This window comes from Microcaecilia unicolor, chromosome 7, assembly GCF_901765095.1.
Source record: "Microcaecilia unicolor chromosome 7, aMicUni1.1, whole genome shotgun sequence".
Lineage (NCBI taxonomy): Eukaryota > Metazoa > Chordata > Amphibia > Gymnophiona > Siphonopidae > Microcaecilia > Microcaecilia unicolor.
In genome coordinates, this window is record NC_044037.1 from 119,884,276 (window position 1) to 119,899,091 (window position 14,816).

The 14,816-nt window shown below is 43.2% G+C and overlaps 1 protein-coding gene across 1 annotated transcript in view; it reads left to right on the plus strand.

The window, feature by feature from the left end:
- The first annotated feature begins 5,173 nt into the window (after window positions 1-5,173).
- Window positions 5,174-14,816, plus strand: part of TBC1D10B (TBC1 domain family member 10B) — a 141,610-nt gene continuing 131,967 nt past the window's right edge. Inside the window, exon 1 of the mRNA XM_030209494.1 lies at window positions 5,174-6,479. Coding sequence (XP_030065354.1) covers window positions 5,581-6,479 — 899 coding nt within the window. The 5' untranslated portion in view covers window positions 5,174-5,580. The remainder of the gene's footprint in view (window positions 6,480-14,816) is intronic.

The window sequence follows — 14,816 nt, forward strand, 5'->3', positions numbered from 1 at the left end:
TGGTGCAATTATGCTTTCAGGATGTTTTATGATCTTATTACTGGTTTGAATGTTGTTTTCTCTAAAGTGTTGATAGCTTGTTTCAATTCGAGTGCTCTAAGGGCATGTATTGTACTAATGCCAATAAAGAGAATTGAAAAAAAAAATAATCCTTTTGGGATAAGCGTTTGGAGCAGCTTGCGATTTCTATCTCCTCCTCTGATGGTAGGTGTTATTTGATCAATCACTATGCAACAGTAATCTGCAAATGTTGTTCAATGTGGTGAACCGCTATTGGAGCAGATTATGTTTGTGCTCGCTTAATCTTTGTTTGAGTGTCCTAGTAGTCTTGCCTACGTATATTTTATGGCAGGAACAAATCAGAATATATACCACAAACATGCTTCTGCAGTCCGTATTGTGTTTGATTGCGTATGTTTTGTTGTCTATTGGGTTAATGAAGCTGTTGGAGCTTATCATGTGTGGACAGAAAATACAGGATCCACATCTAGTGTGTCCTACTACAGGTGTCGTAGACGAGGGATCAGTGTTCATCTGTAATACTTCTTTAATGTTAGGTCTACGAGAATAAGCTATGCGTATAATATGATCCTTAAACCTAGGATGATTTTGCATTACTCTCCAATGCTGTTTAATGACTTTAGTGGCTATGGGTGCCGCCTGAGTATATTGCAAAACGCATGTTTGTATGGTCTTGGAGTCTGTGTCTCATTGATGTGGAGCCAGTAATGATTCCCGTTGATTGTATTCTGCTCTAGTGTAGGCTTGCTTTAAAACGATTAATGGTGCAGCTCCCGAAGAAGCAAAGTGTGAAACGGAGGCGCTCTATTGAGCTCACCATATAAGCAGCAACATTTTCAGATAAGTGCCTTTCTCCGTTCTAAGACAATACCATAGGAGATAAGTTATAAAAAAATTTCTTTAAGAAAAATACAAAAAAAAGATTCAAATAAATTTCTCAAAATAACTTTCAATTTATACTGAAGCAATTCCCTGAACTTCCTTAACGTTTCCAAGCTTAAGTCTGGGAAAAAGCGAATCTCTGATGCACCGTATGAGCATAGTTTGAGCTGCTTCGCTCTCCGCAATACAAGTTCTGTCCCTTGGAAGTGCAAATTTTTTTTTTACCACAAATGCTCATAGGGGTAACATTGTCTCTGGTCAAGGTCTCAGGTTTCTGTGGCCCTTTCAATTTCAAACTTTGGTGATGCTGTAGTCTCAGGGAAACAAGCACGGGGCAAATTTTGAACATTTGTCACTGGGTCTCTACCCTCTCTGCCTTCTGGAACTCCAAAGATCTGGAGGTTAGAACATTTACTCCTATTTTCCAGATCTTCCATTTTGTCCAACTGATGTTCCATCTGTTTTTGTAACGTGCCCCTAGAGGATTTCTCTTACTTTCAGTCCTCTTCTAGTGAATGTATTTTCGATTCGAGTGAGTCCAAGCGAGTAGTAAGGGCTTCAAATTTATCCTCCAATCTGGCCACCACCAGATCCATAACTTCTGTCTTAGCCCCTCTAATTTCCTTAAGGACCAGGTCCCAAATTGCATTAGGTGTCTTGGAGTGATCATCTCTCATGGATGAGACTGCAGGTGCAGATGACAGTGACTTAGCTGGACTACTGGAACCTCTGCCCAGGTGCCCTGCTTTGGCTGCATAGATGACTTTTATAGATACACCTGTTTAGGCATATTGCAAAGGAAACTATGGTTCCCTAAGGTCCTGGGAGGGAACTGGGTAACAGGCAGTAAAACTGTCTGAGGCTACCAATCTCAAGGATGGGCCCCAAGCACCAGAGTGACTTCACGCTCCCCAATGAACCTGGGCCCCTCCAGCTCACTTTCTCCTGTTGACCCTCCGCTCCACAAACTGCATAAGCATCGGAGACCGCCATATGGTCTTTATCTGCTTTCATTTTCTGTTTCCATGTGATCCCACCACTGTCAGAGGCAAGACTAGACTCTACTCATGAATCAGCATTTCTTTTTATCTGGCTCCTGCTCTGTGGAATTCACTCCCCCAAAATTTGAAGTTAGAAGCCTGGTTGGAGCATTTTAAGAAAGCTATTTCTTCACTAAAGCCTTTATAAACCAGTGGTATACATACGTGTGGGACCAGGTGAGTACAGGCCCACCCAGTAGCGGCGCAACAGCAATGTGGCTGGCAGGTACGCCCGAGCCCCGCCAGCTGAAGCATCTCCCCCCCCCCCCCAACAGATCAGGAGGGTCACTTAACTGCACTCCCCCCCCCCCGGGACCTTTAAATCCTTTAGTTCATCTTAGTAAACAGGGCCATAGACCAAGTATTGAGAACTATTTCCTTGATTGCAACCTGGATGGCTAACACTCGTTTGAAACTGAATAGTGATAAAACAAAATTTCTTTTAATTGGGGCTACAGATGATTCAATCCAGGAACATACATTGGTGGTAAATAATATACCTTATAAACTAGAATCCTCATTGAAAATTCTGGGTATTATATTAGACCACAGGTTAACAATGGAATTAAAAGTAAACCATCTTGTAAAGAGCTGTTTTTGGCTTAATGCACACGGGGCCGGTCTTAACAATTGTGGGGCCCTGTGCAGACCAGATCGGTGGGGCCCCTGCCCTCACCTAGCCCTGCCCAAGATGTGTTTTAAAATTTATTTTCAAATAAAGACAAATCAAGCAAAACTTGTACAGAAAACCTAATTCAAATAAGCACAATGCTGTCATAGAAAACCTTTGTGTTTAAAAAGCAAAACCATATGCATAGAAGGACTGGATAAATGAATTAAACAAATGCCCTTAATATGTATGACTTGGTAGCAATAATGAAACACTGATTGAATATTCACATAGCAAGCAGCCTTAGCCGACAGATTTATTTTCCACTGAACATAATTAACGTTGTATGAACTTGGCGGCTAATAGTGTGCTGAACTGGACAATGTTGGCACATTTAGACTGACTCTGGACAGTTCTGCATGAAGGAAACCCTTCCCACATTATTCAATACCTCTCTGTAAAAAGTAGTAATAAAAAAATGGCAAATGCATTTTTATAATACACCAATGCATTCCACAAAGCAAAAGGAGCAAGTTCCCACATTTCATCTTTTTCTTTTGATGTAGGCACAGGAAAAAAAAAGATGTTAAATGCTCCCAGGACTCAACCTAATGAATGATTTTTTAAAACTGTACTTATAAATAGTAAGTCTGATTGTTAAACACCTGATACTCATAATGTCTGTTTTGGTGGCCCTTTACTAGGTGAAAACATCAGAATAGAGTGAGTCCTTATAACCAGCCCCTCCAAATGACACAATGATTAGGATTTAGAACTAATTAGATGAAACCAATACTTCTTCTGTGTACATCTGTATGCTACACAAGCCGGCATCTTTAAAAATATGTGAGGTCCAATAAAAATGCTACCAACAATAAAGAACGACAATGTGGATAGAGCAGCTCATACATTTGCTTGCTTTGTTTGGCTAAGGGGTGCGCAGAGGAGCGGGAAAGGGAGACCAAGAGGCATATTTTCAAAGCACTTAGCCTTCCAAAGTTCCATAGAAACCTATGGAACTTTGGAAGGCTAAGTGCTTTGAAAATATGCCTCCAAACTTACGGGCTTCCACGGCCGTTTCAATCTAACCGCCTTCAGCACTCTCCTACCTGCTCTTGTAGTTCTGGCTTGCAGGACTGCTGCCTTCCTGGACCACCAGCAGAGTGAGTGAGGTAAGCACATTTCTTTTGGCGGCCCAAGAACTCTCCCTCTATTGCAGTGTCCCGTCTATGCGGGACAGGGAATTGCAACAGAGAGACAGCTTCCTGGCCACCAAAGGCAGTATGCTTACCTCACTGACGCTGCCAGCATGCTGGATTGAAGAAGGCAGCGCTGCAGAGAGTCGAAAGGGAGTAGGAGAGAGCTGACCAAGGCGGTTAGATTGAGAACAGGAGACGGCAATGACAGCTGAAGCAGGGAATGGGAGGGAGATGCTAAGGCTGCCGTGAGGCCCTGTGCAACCGTCCCTGTCACCCCTGCCTAAGACTGGTCCTGAATTTATAGTCTCAGAATAATTTGTAAATATTTTGGTCAGGATTGATTTTGGTTGATAGTGCAAGCACTAATATTGTCAAAATTAGACAACTGTAATATCATCAATTTGGGATGTCCCAAGCATTTATTGAAGAAATGACAAACTATTCAAAATACCACGCTCCGATTGATCGGCTCACTGAATAAGGGGGTCTTTTACTAAGCTGTGGTAGCATTTTTAGTGCGCACTAATGATTAGCGCATGCTAAATGCTAGAGGTGCCCACATAATCCTATTGGCATCTCTGTTTAGCGAGTGCTAATCATTAGCACACACTAAAAATACTACCGCAGCTTAGTAAAAGACCCCCTAAGTTTGAGAGAATTACACCTTTGTACATACAATTTCATTGGTTGCCGGTGGAGGCCAGGATTGACGTCAAATTATATTGCTTCATATTTAAAGTCATTTATAGACTGGCCCCGCCCTATTTATTATTTCCCATTCTAAACTCGGAACTGGTAACACATTAAAACTGTTTCCATCCTTCACGGGTATCAAATCTAGCTTTTTCTATATTATTCTCTTATTGCGCAGCTTACTGCTCATGTCTGTGGTTCAAATGCATAAACATGCTGGTTTTCGCAAATCGCTTAAGACTATTCTGTTTTGAAAATACACTGCTTCTAGATAATAAAAGTTCAGTCTAATTGCAGTTGTTAGTTTTGTCACGCTGATTTAAACATTGTATCTTTCATATTTTAGAATTAGCAGTTTCTGGCGGGATATAAGTAACGGATAAAGTAAACGGGCACCCTTTTATTCCCCCTCTTGTCTGTACGAAAAGACATACACTTTGGGACTTAAAGTTTTAAACACTCAATACAGTGCTGTGCTACCACCAGCATAGCAACGAACCTACCATCTCTACGTTTGCCTTCCCTTTCTCTGAATCATTTCAGAAATTCAGACAGTGCTCAAGTCAACTGCTCAAGTGCCTGCCTCCGTGATGTCATCACAACTTCTGGCAGATTATCCTATCAATCGGATAGTGGGCGGCTCTACCTTTTGGCATCGCACAGCGATAGAGTACGTGTGACATCAGAGTGCCGGTGACGTTTACGTGCGACTGCGCAGCAGAGGAACGAGAGGCATTGCGGCGCAGCCATTATCTCAACTGTCTGTACTGCTGGTTCCGCCCGTACCGCGCCTGTAGGGGCCGATGCCTGCGGGCAGTGTGAAGGAAGGAGAGCGGCGGTAATTGCGGTGGAATATAGGGAGGTACTGGCTAGGGTGGCAATTTTGTTGGAGTGAGACTTCACCCCCTTCCCGTATCGACGTTCTTTTAGCATCCCACCCTTCTCTCTGGAGTTACTATCAAGGCATTCTAGTAATGATTTAAGTCCGGTAAGAGAAGATGTGCCAAGGAACGTGATTAGCATCATTTTGCATAGAGGTTTACAGAGCTCGGGAACAAGGGATACAGTTTTAACGTGGGAACTACATGATGAAGAGTCGAGAGATCTGCATTGTGCTTCTGTCTAGATAGATGTAATGGCCTCCACCAGTCTAATAAAGTCTCAGGATGGCACGTTGAATGACATAATTGGTGCTAGTCCACTGAGCGATTCCCAGGATGTGGAGATGAGAAGTTTAGTTAATGTTAGCCCCGGAAGGAGCTTAGTTGCTGCAGGGACTACGCCTATGGTTTGCCAGGATGTGGTGGTATCAAACTCTACCCTGAAGTTCAGTGCTGAAGGCCAGGGGGTGGTAGGTCCAGAAGAAATGCAGCCTTCCTCTGAGATGCAGCCATTGGTGAGACCCACAAGCCCCAAAACTGCTTCTGAGAGTCGACCATTGATGGAACTCGCTAGCCCCAAGAGTAGTTCTGAAAGCCAACCATCACTGGAATCCACCAGTCCAAAACGTTCTGCTGATGTTCAAATCCAGCCTAGCCTGTATTCTGATTCTAAGGTTAAGCCATCGGAAGTCTCCTCCAGTCCAGAGCACAACTTTGCATCCAAACCACCATTGCCTGGTGGTTTGGGACAGCCAGACTGCAACCATCCCAGATCCCCCTCATCCTCTGTCCCCTACCCCATAGCGCCTAAATCCACTTTATATTCTAGTCTCTGCCCTACAGTAACATCTGAGCTGGTTGTAGAATCAGGATTGCCTCCAACACTGGGAGTAGCAGGGCATCCTACTCTGCGGAATGTCATGGGATCTCTTTCTAGCCTGGGGCCTGGTATCCCACCCCCCAGGTCTCAGCCACCTGCCCCAGATACCCTTAGTTATTTGGATTCAGTGAGCATGATGTCTGGGACACTGGAATCACTTACCCACTTGGATGACACCAGTTCTCTGGGCTCAGACTCTGAGATAAATGGCATGGCGTACAGAAGAACGGATAAGTACGGCTTTCTTGGTGGCTCGCAGTTCTCAAGTGGCATGTGAGTATTAATTTAAAGCTGAAGAATAATCTTCTGTTTTTGTTTGCCTGTTCCCACTGCATTTAGAAGCAGAATTCTAGCTGTTTAGAGTTCCTTTCAGCCAATTTTGGAGGTTGAGATTAATCTTCATGCAGGGTAGTAAATACAAAATTTCTGATATTGAAAGCCTGAACATAGGACAATTGCAGTGAAAGTATGACATGTCGGGCCCATAAGCCTCATCCTTATTGGCCATGCAAACTCATTTGTGTGGTATCAGCTGCCTGTTGAAAAAGATGGGGAAACCACAGTGAAAATGCTTGCCCACACTTCTGTCTTCAAATCATTTTGTTTGCATACTGTCTGAAAAACTTATTTGCCCTGGTTTAGTTCTTATGAATGGGGAAAATCCCAGCATTCCTGTAAAAAAAAATTGTGTTAGTCATGAACTGCTACTGCCTTAGCAAGCTGTATGGCAAGAGGAGCTGTTGGCATGCAAGATCAGCATGTGTCCAAATGAAACCTGTTCTGGTTTTACTTACAGGGTCTTTTATTCTGTATCTTTCATTCACAGTTGTCCTCTCACTGAAGGGATCATTTTCACATTGTGCAGGTTCAACACCCATATTGCTATTATAGCCTCAAAATTTCACAAACCCTGACAGAACAGGAAGGCTAAGGGATTCTTGCCATTGGAACTTATGCACAAAGGTGTTAACCACTTATTCCTCTCTTGCAAGTATCCTGCTACCTTTTACAACACAACCCTCATACATACAGTTGGTATAGTGCCTCTAGGCTTGGATGCGCTGCACACTCCATTCTGTTAAATGGCTGTGCAGGGTTATATGCTATAGTCTAGTACACGTGGATAATGGAAATAACCATGTTATATACAAACACCTTTTTGAGGCCAAAATGTGGCTCTTGCCACTTACACATTTTGTTGCTTCATTTTAAAGCTTGCAATTTGAATCACCAGAAATTATTGGATATTTCTTTGCTGTGCATAGCAAAAATGAACGCAAGTCCTTCAAAAGCCAGTGTAATGTGTTCTAACACAGTGTAGCATTAGATATTCTTGCTCATTGCCTGTGGGCAGAGGATGGCTGCTGAGGCCAGTATTTTCCTGCCAAATCCCAAGACATTTCTCATCTACATTCCTATTTGCTCCTCCCAAATCAAGCAAGTTTAGTGTATCTTGTGTGTTTTGTGTGATGTCAGATGGATAAGGTCCTTTTACATTGCTGATGAGCCCAAAGTATGCTGCTGTAGTGTGTGCTAGACTTTGCCTTGCCATTGGACTTGGTCTACTAAAGAGTGTCCTTTTTGGACATTTTTCAGATTGACCTGGTGCTGAGGCAGAATAGATAAGGTGAAGATGCTCTAATGTTTGATGAAGGGTGGGGAAATCAGCTGTGACTCATGGAGATCATCCACCCATGAACATTTTCCTACATATGTCTGCCTTTCTATATGATATTCATCTCTGGCATACATTGGTGTGCCATTTGCTACAGTGGTGGAAATAAGTATTTGATCCCTTGCTGATTTTGTAAGTTTGCCCACTGACAAAGACATGAGCAGCCCATAATTGAAGGGTAGGTTATTGGTAACAGTGAGAGATAGCACATCACAAATTAAATCCGGAAAATCACATTGTGGAAAGTATATGAATTTATTTGCATTCTGCAGAGGGAAATAAGTATTTAATCCCTCTGGCAAACAAGACCTAATACTTGGTGGCAAAACCCTTGTTGGCAAGCACAGCGGTCAGACGTCTTCTGTAGTTGATGATGAGGTTTGCACACATGTCAGGAGGAATTTTGGTCCACTCCTCTTTGCAGATCATCTCTAAATCATTAAGAGTTCTGGGCTGTCGCTTGGCAACTCGCAGCTTCAGCTCCCTCCATAAGTTTTCAATGGGATTAAGGTCTGGTGACTGGCTAGGCCACTCCATGACCCTAATGTGCTTCTTCCTGAGCCACTCCTTTGTTGCCTTGGCTGTATGTTTTTGGTCATTGTCGTGCTGGAAGACCCAGCCACGACCCATTTTTAAGGCCCTGGCGGAGGGAAGGAGGTTGTCACTCAGAATTGTACGGTACATGGCCCCATCCATTCTCCCATTGATGCGGTGAAGTAGTCCTGTGCCCTTAGCAGAGAAACACCCCCAAAACATAACATTTCCACCTCCATGCTTGACAGTGGGGACGGTGTTCTTTGGGTCATAGGCAGCATTTCTCTTCCTCCAAACACGGCGAGTTGAGTTCATGCCAAAGAGCTCAATTTTTGTCTCATCTGACCACAGCACCTTCTCCCAATCACTCTCGGCATCATCCAGGTGTTCACTGGCAAACTTCAGACGGGCCGTCACATGTGCCTTCCGGAGCAGGGGGACCTTGCGGGCACTGCAGGATTGCAATCCGTTATGTCGTAATGTGTTACCAATGGTTTTCGTGGTGACAGTGGTCCCAGCTGCCTTGAGATCATTGACAAGTTCCCCCCTTGTAGTTGTAGGCTGATTTCTAACCTTCCTCATGATCAAGGATACCCCACGAGGTGAGATTTTGCGTGGAGCCCCAGATCTTTGTCGATTGACAGTCATTTTGTACTTCTTCCATTTTCTTACTATGGCACCAACAGTTGTCTCCTTCTCGCCCAGCGTCTTACTGATGGTTTTGTAGCCCATTCCAGCCTTGTGCAGGTGTATGATCTTGTCCCTGACATCCTTAGACAGCTCCTTGCTCTTGGCCATTTTGTAGAGGTTAGAGTCTGACTGATTCACTGAGTCTGTGGACAGGTGTCTTTCATACAGGTGACCATTGCCGACAGCTGTCTGTCATGCAGGTAACGAGTTGATTTGGAGCATCTACCTGGTCTGTAGGGTCCAGATCTCTTACTGGTTGGTGGGGGATCAAATACTTATTTCCCTCTGCAGAATGCAAATAAATTCATATACTTTCCACAATGTGATTTTCCGGATTTAATTTGTGATGTGCTATCTCTCACTGTTACCAATAACCTACCCTTCAATTATGGGCTGCTCATGTCTTTGTCAGTGGGCAAACTTACAAAATCAGCAAGGGATCAAATACTTATTTCCACCACTGTATGTTCTGTTTAGTGTCTGTGTGCCATTTGGGACAGCTTAACACTGCTTTTTCCATCTTTCGAGGGAGGGGGGTTCTGTTGTGATAACTTTTTTATGGTTTTGTCGAGATCCTCTGCTGGAAGTAGCAGAAAGATGTGTGCTACATAAGTAAACTGTCATGTTTTTAGGCTTGTTTTCTGTGGTCAGGGATGAGTTTCAAAAGAGGTGCTTTAGAACATATGGAGGTGATGGGGGAGGGGGGGGAGGTGTTCTCCTTCTCCAAGACCTTCACCTGTTTTTCACTCGCCCTAGCCCATTCCCAGTACAGTCTCCCTCCATTCTGGCACACCTTATTGAATCTGCTCTTCCCCTGTTTTCTTTCTTATTTTTTGGGCAGAGAGGAATGCAGACCCCTGGACCATGATGGCATGCTCTTATTCTGCTGCACAGAAGAGTGTTGCTGGTGCTGGCTCATGGGGTTGCAATATCAGGCTCTTCCTCCCTTCTCCATATGGTTACAATATAAAGGCCCCCCCCCCACACACACTAGCAATCAAGAGTGCTATCTCCTTGGGCAGCCTGCCATTGGTGGAGTCGTGAAAAGAATCCTGGAAAGCCATGTGTTTGGTGGACAGCTGAAAAAGATTCTGTATTGGTGACACAATATGATCCGGAACAAAATTATCACTACATGGTCACTTCTGTGCATCATGCTGTTGCTGGCTTTGTTCAGTTCATACATTTTAGTCTGTAGATCATGCATGCCACCAGTGAATGCCTGTATGCATTCCCAGGATTTGTTCTGGCATGGAAGAGAGACCCTTATTCCAGATCCAGATGTATCCTTGAGTCAGACTTGACTTAGGCAATCACACAGTGAGAGACCCCTCCCCGTTTGTGAGTTTCTTGGCGTGATATAGGAGTGGTTTGCCATTAGAGAGTTGCACGGGGACAGAAATCTAACCCGTCCCCGCCCATCCCTGTGAGAATCTAATCCGTCCCTACCCATCCCCATGGGGAATCTAACCCAATGAGTGATTTGAGCGGTTGGAATGTGGTATGCCTGTAAAGCACTCTAAACTAACCCAGAGTAAAGCATCACTGAAGGAACCCAAGATGGTGGAGGGCACCATGATGGTCACAGTGCCAGTGGGAGAATGGGCTCAGGAAATCTCCTGGACAGTAATGGCAGCACTGGAGGACTGCTTAAATAAGTTGCAATCCACGATGGACGAAATCAACAAAAAGTTTGACGCGCATTTCCACAGGCTCATGGAGATGGAATGACGAGTCTCAGAGCGCGAGGATGAGGCTGTGTGCATGGCAGGCCAACTGGGAGCTCTGTGACAGACTTGGAAGAGTAGGAAAATAGAGCTCACAGGAAGAATGTTTCGGTTGTGGGGCTCCTGGAGACTGTCTGTGATACAGAACTGTATAACTTTTTTAGAACCTGGCTCCCAACGCATCTGGGCCTGGATTGTACTGCTTTTACTTTTAGATGTCAGAGGGCCCGTAGGAAGGGGCACACTGAGACTCAGATACTAGGCCCTGCACAACCACTACTCATTTTCTTCAGCTCTCTATTTGCCATTTCCTTCTCCTGAGGCATGAAGGGTTAAGTGATTTGCCCAAGGCCTCAAGGAGCTGTTATAGGATTTGAATTTGGGCCCTTCCGGTTCCCAGACCTCTACTCCAACTATTAGGCTACTTCTCCATTATTAGAGATTTATTTACTTTTTTCTACGTTTCTTTAAAGGGACGAATAAACATGTGGATAAAGGTAGTTCATAGTAACATAGTAAGTGACTGCAGATAAAGACTTGAATGGTCCATCAAGTCTGCATGAACTAGTCCTGAGGAAATTAGAAAGTCATTGGATAGGAGGTAGTATCCTATTGTGGATTAATAATTGGTTAAAAGATAGAAAACATAGAGTAGGATTAAATGGTCAGTATTCTCAATGGAGAAGAGTAAATAGTGGAGTTCCACGGGGTTTTGTGCTGGGATCACTGCTTTTTAACATTTATAAATGATGCAGAGATGGGAATAACTAGTCAAATAAAGAAATTTGCTGATGACACAAAGTTATTCAAAGTTGTTAAATCACAAGAGGATTATAAAAAAATTGCAAGAGAAATTTACTAGACTGGGAGATTGGGCATCTGAATGGCAGATGATATTTAGTGTGAGCAAGTGCAAAGCTGTGCATGTGGGAAAGAGGAACCAAACTAAAGCTACATGATGATGCAAGGTTCCACATTAGGAGTAACCACCTAGGAGAAGGATCTAGGTGTCATTGTTAATGGCGCGTTGAAACCCTTTACTCAGTGTACAGTGGCAGCTAAGAAAGTAAATAGAATGTTAGGAATTATTAGGAAAGGAATGGAAAAGAAAAATGTGAATATTATAATGTCTTTTTATTGCTCCATGGTATGACTGCACCTCAAATACTGTGTGTAATTCTGGTTGTCGCATTTCAAAAAAGATACAGCAGAATTAGAAAAGGTACAGAGAAGGGCGACAAAAATGATAAAGGGGATGGGACGACTTCCCTATGAGGAAAGGCTAAAGAGGCTATGGCTCTTTAGATTGGAGAAGAGAAAGGTGAGGGGAGATACCATAGAGATCTATAAAAAACTGAGTGGAGTGGAACGGGTAGACGTGAATTGCTTGTTTACTCTTTCCAAAAATACTAGGACTAGGGAACACGCAATGAAGCTACTAAGTAGTAAATTTTAAACAAACCGAAGAAAATATTTCTTCATTCAACATGTAATTAAACTCTGGAATTTGTTGCCAGAGAATTTGATTAAAGTTGTTAGCTTAGCAAGGTTTTATATTACATATCAGTTTTATATTCCAGAAAAGCCTTTACAGTTCCATGCGGATCACAATAAAAAAATTTTTAAAAAAACCCATCCGGGAATTACAAACATTACATCACAATCTAAAATATAGATCAACCCCCAATTTTTAAATACAAAAGTTTTTAATTGTTTTCTAAATTACAAATAGTCCCTTAAAGAACGGAATTCCAAACTGAAGCAGCTTTATAAGACAAAAATGCAGACTGAACCAATTGAAGGAAATTTTAAAACAACCTGACCCTGTACTAGTTGTCTATTTAAAAGGGGGGGGGGGGACCCAATCAAATATGATGGAGCATCCCCATAAAGGGAGCAAAAAACCATAGTACATAGTTTAAAATTATGGAGTGGTTAGGGTGGTGGACTTTGGTCCTGGGGAACTGAGGAACTGAGTTTGATTCCCACTTCAGGCACAGGCAGCTCCTTGTGACTCTGAGCAAGTCACTTAACCCTCCATTGCCCCATGTAAGCCGCATTGAGCCTGCAATGAGTGGGAAAGCGCGGGGTACAAATGTAACAAAAAAAAAAATAAAATGGGACCATGCCACAAAAGGTAACCACTGAAGTTTAAAAAAGGCTTGGATACTTTGCTAGAAGAAAAGTCCATAAGCTATCATTAAGATGTTTTACTCATTTGCCAGGTATTTTTCCAGGTACTAGATTGGTCACTGTTGGAAACAGGCTACTGGGCTTGATAGACCTTATGTTCTTATGATAATTTATTACTTGCATACCAGAGATTTCTAGGTGAGTATAAAATATTTTGTTGTACTCAACATTCTATTAGTTGAAATGAACGACATTCTATTAGTTGAAATGAAGGAAATGCAGCATAGACATTACATTTCTGTTAAGCTTTTATGTGCATCGTGCGTAATCTGCAGTGAAATCAGAGATGCATTTTTATGTGCTACCTTCCTCCCTGCTTTGCAACTGCTTCTTTCTAATATGTCTTTGAAGCATCTTCTTTCTGCCTTCCAGCGTTGCTAGGCAAACTGATGCTCTACCTCCAGAGCCAGCAGGAGATCCCACTCCCCACTAAGGTGGAAGGAGGATCTTTATTCCTGTCTGCCCTTTTCTGAAAAGGAGAAGCAATCTAATTTTTTTTTTTAAATATATAGTAACACAATAAGTGACGGCAGGTAAAGACCTGAATGGTCTTTCCAGTCTGCCCAACAGTAACATTCATTCTCAATTCTAGATTAAATCAACATAAGTACATAAGCACTGCCATGCTGGGAAAAGACCAAAGGTCCATCAAGCCCAGCACTCTGTCTCCGACAGCGGCCAATCCAGGCCCCAAGAACCTGGCAAAAACCCATAATTTAATAATGATCAATGGACTTTTCCTTCAGGAATCTGTCCAGACCCCCTTTAAACTCAGCAAGGCCAGCTGCCGTCACTACCTTCTCCGGCAATGAGTTCCATGCGCTGAGTAAAGAAAAAACTTTCTCCAATTTGTTTTAAACCTACCACATTCTAATTTCATCTTGTGTCTCCTAGTTCTATTATTGTTAGAAAGCGTAAACAAACACTTCACATCTGTCCGCTCTACCCCACTCATTATTTTGTAGACCTCTATCATATCACCAATGAACATGATATTATATACTTGATCTGTCTGTCTTTGTTGTTTCTGGGACATAGACCATAGAAGTCCACCCTGCTGTTTCCTTAGTTCCAACTACTGGAGTTGCCGTCAAAGCCTATCTAAATCCGTCTTGCCATTTGTGGGACACACACCGTAAAAGCTGCCCGGCACTGTCCTCACATTCCAAATTACTGGAGTTTCCGACAGAGCTCTCTCCAGCCCATCCTAAACTGGATTGCTATATGCGGCATTCAAACCATAGAAGCCAGCCCAATACCAGCCTTAGTTGATACAGCCAGAGCTGCCACCTGAGCACCACTTGATATGTAAACACATATGCAACCCTTTAGGTTTTGTTTTTTATACCATTCATTTTCTAATTAGAGATCCTCGTTCATCCCACGCCATTTTGAATTCTGCTACAGTTTTTTTTTTCTCCACCACCTCCCTTGGGAGAGCATTCCAAGCATCAACCACCCACTCCATGAAAAATCCCTATATATAAAAGGCACCACCAATGTTGTAAATGAAGCCTCCAGCCGGAAGTGTGAAGTGGTAGAGATATCCGGTTTCCCCATGAGTGTCTGCCCCGCCCTCGCTCTCTCTGTAACACAAACAGTGAAGGAAAACACAGCACAGCACGAAATCGGCTCTCTCTGTAACAGTGAAGGACTCGGAGGAGGGAGGGGAGAGAGGGCAGATGCCCTCACTCTCTCTGTAACACAAACAAACAGCAGGAAACTTAACACTGAAGGACTCAGAGGGGGGAGGGGACAGAGAGCAAAGGGGACAGACAGCACAGGGGAAGG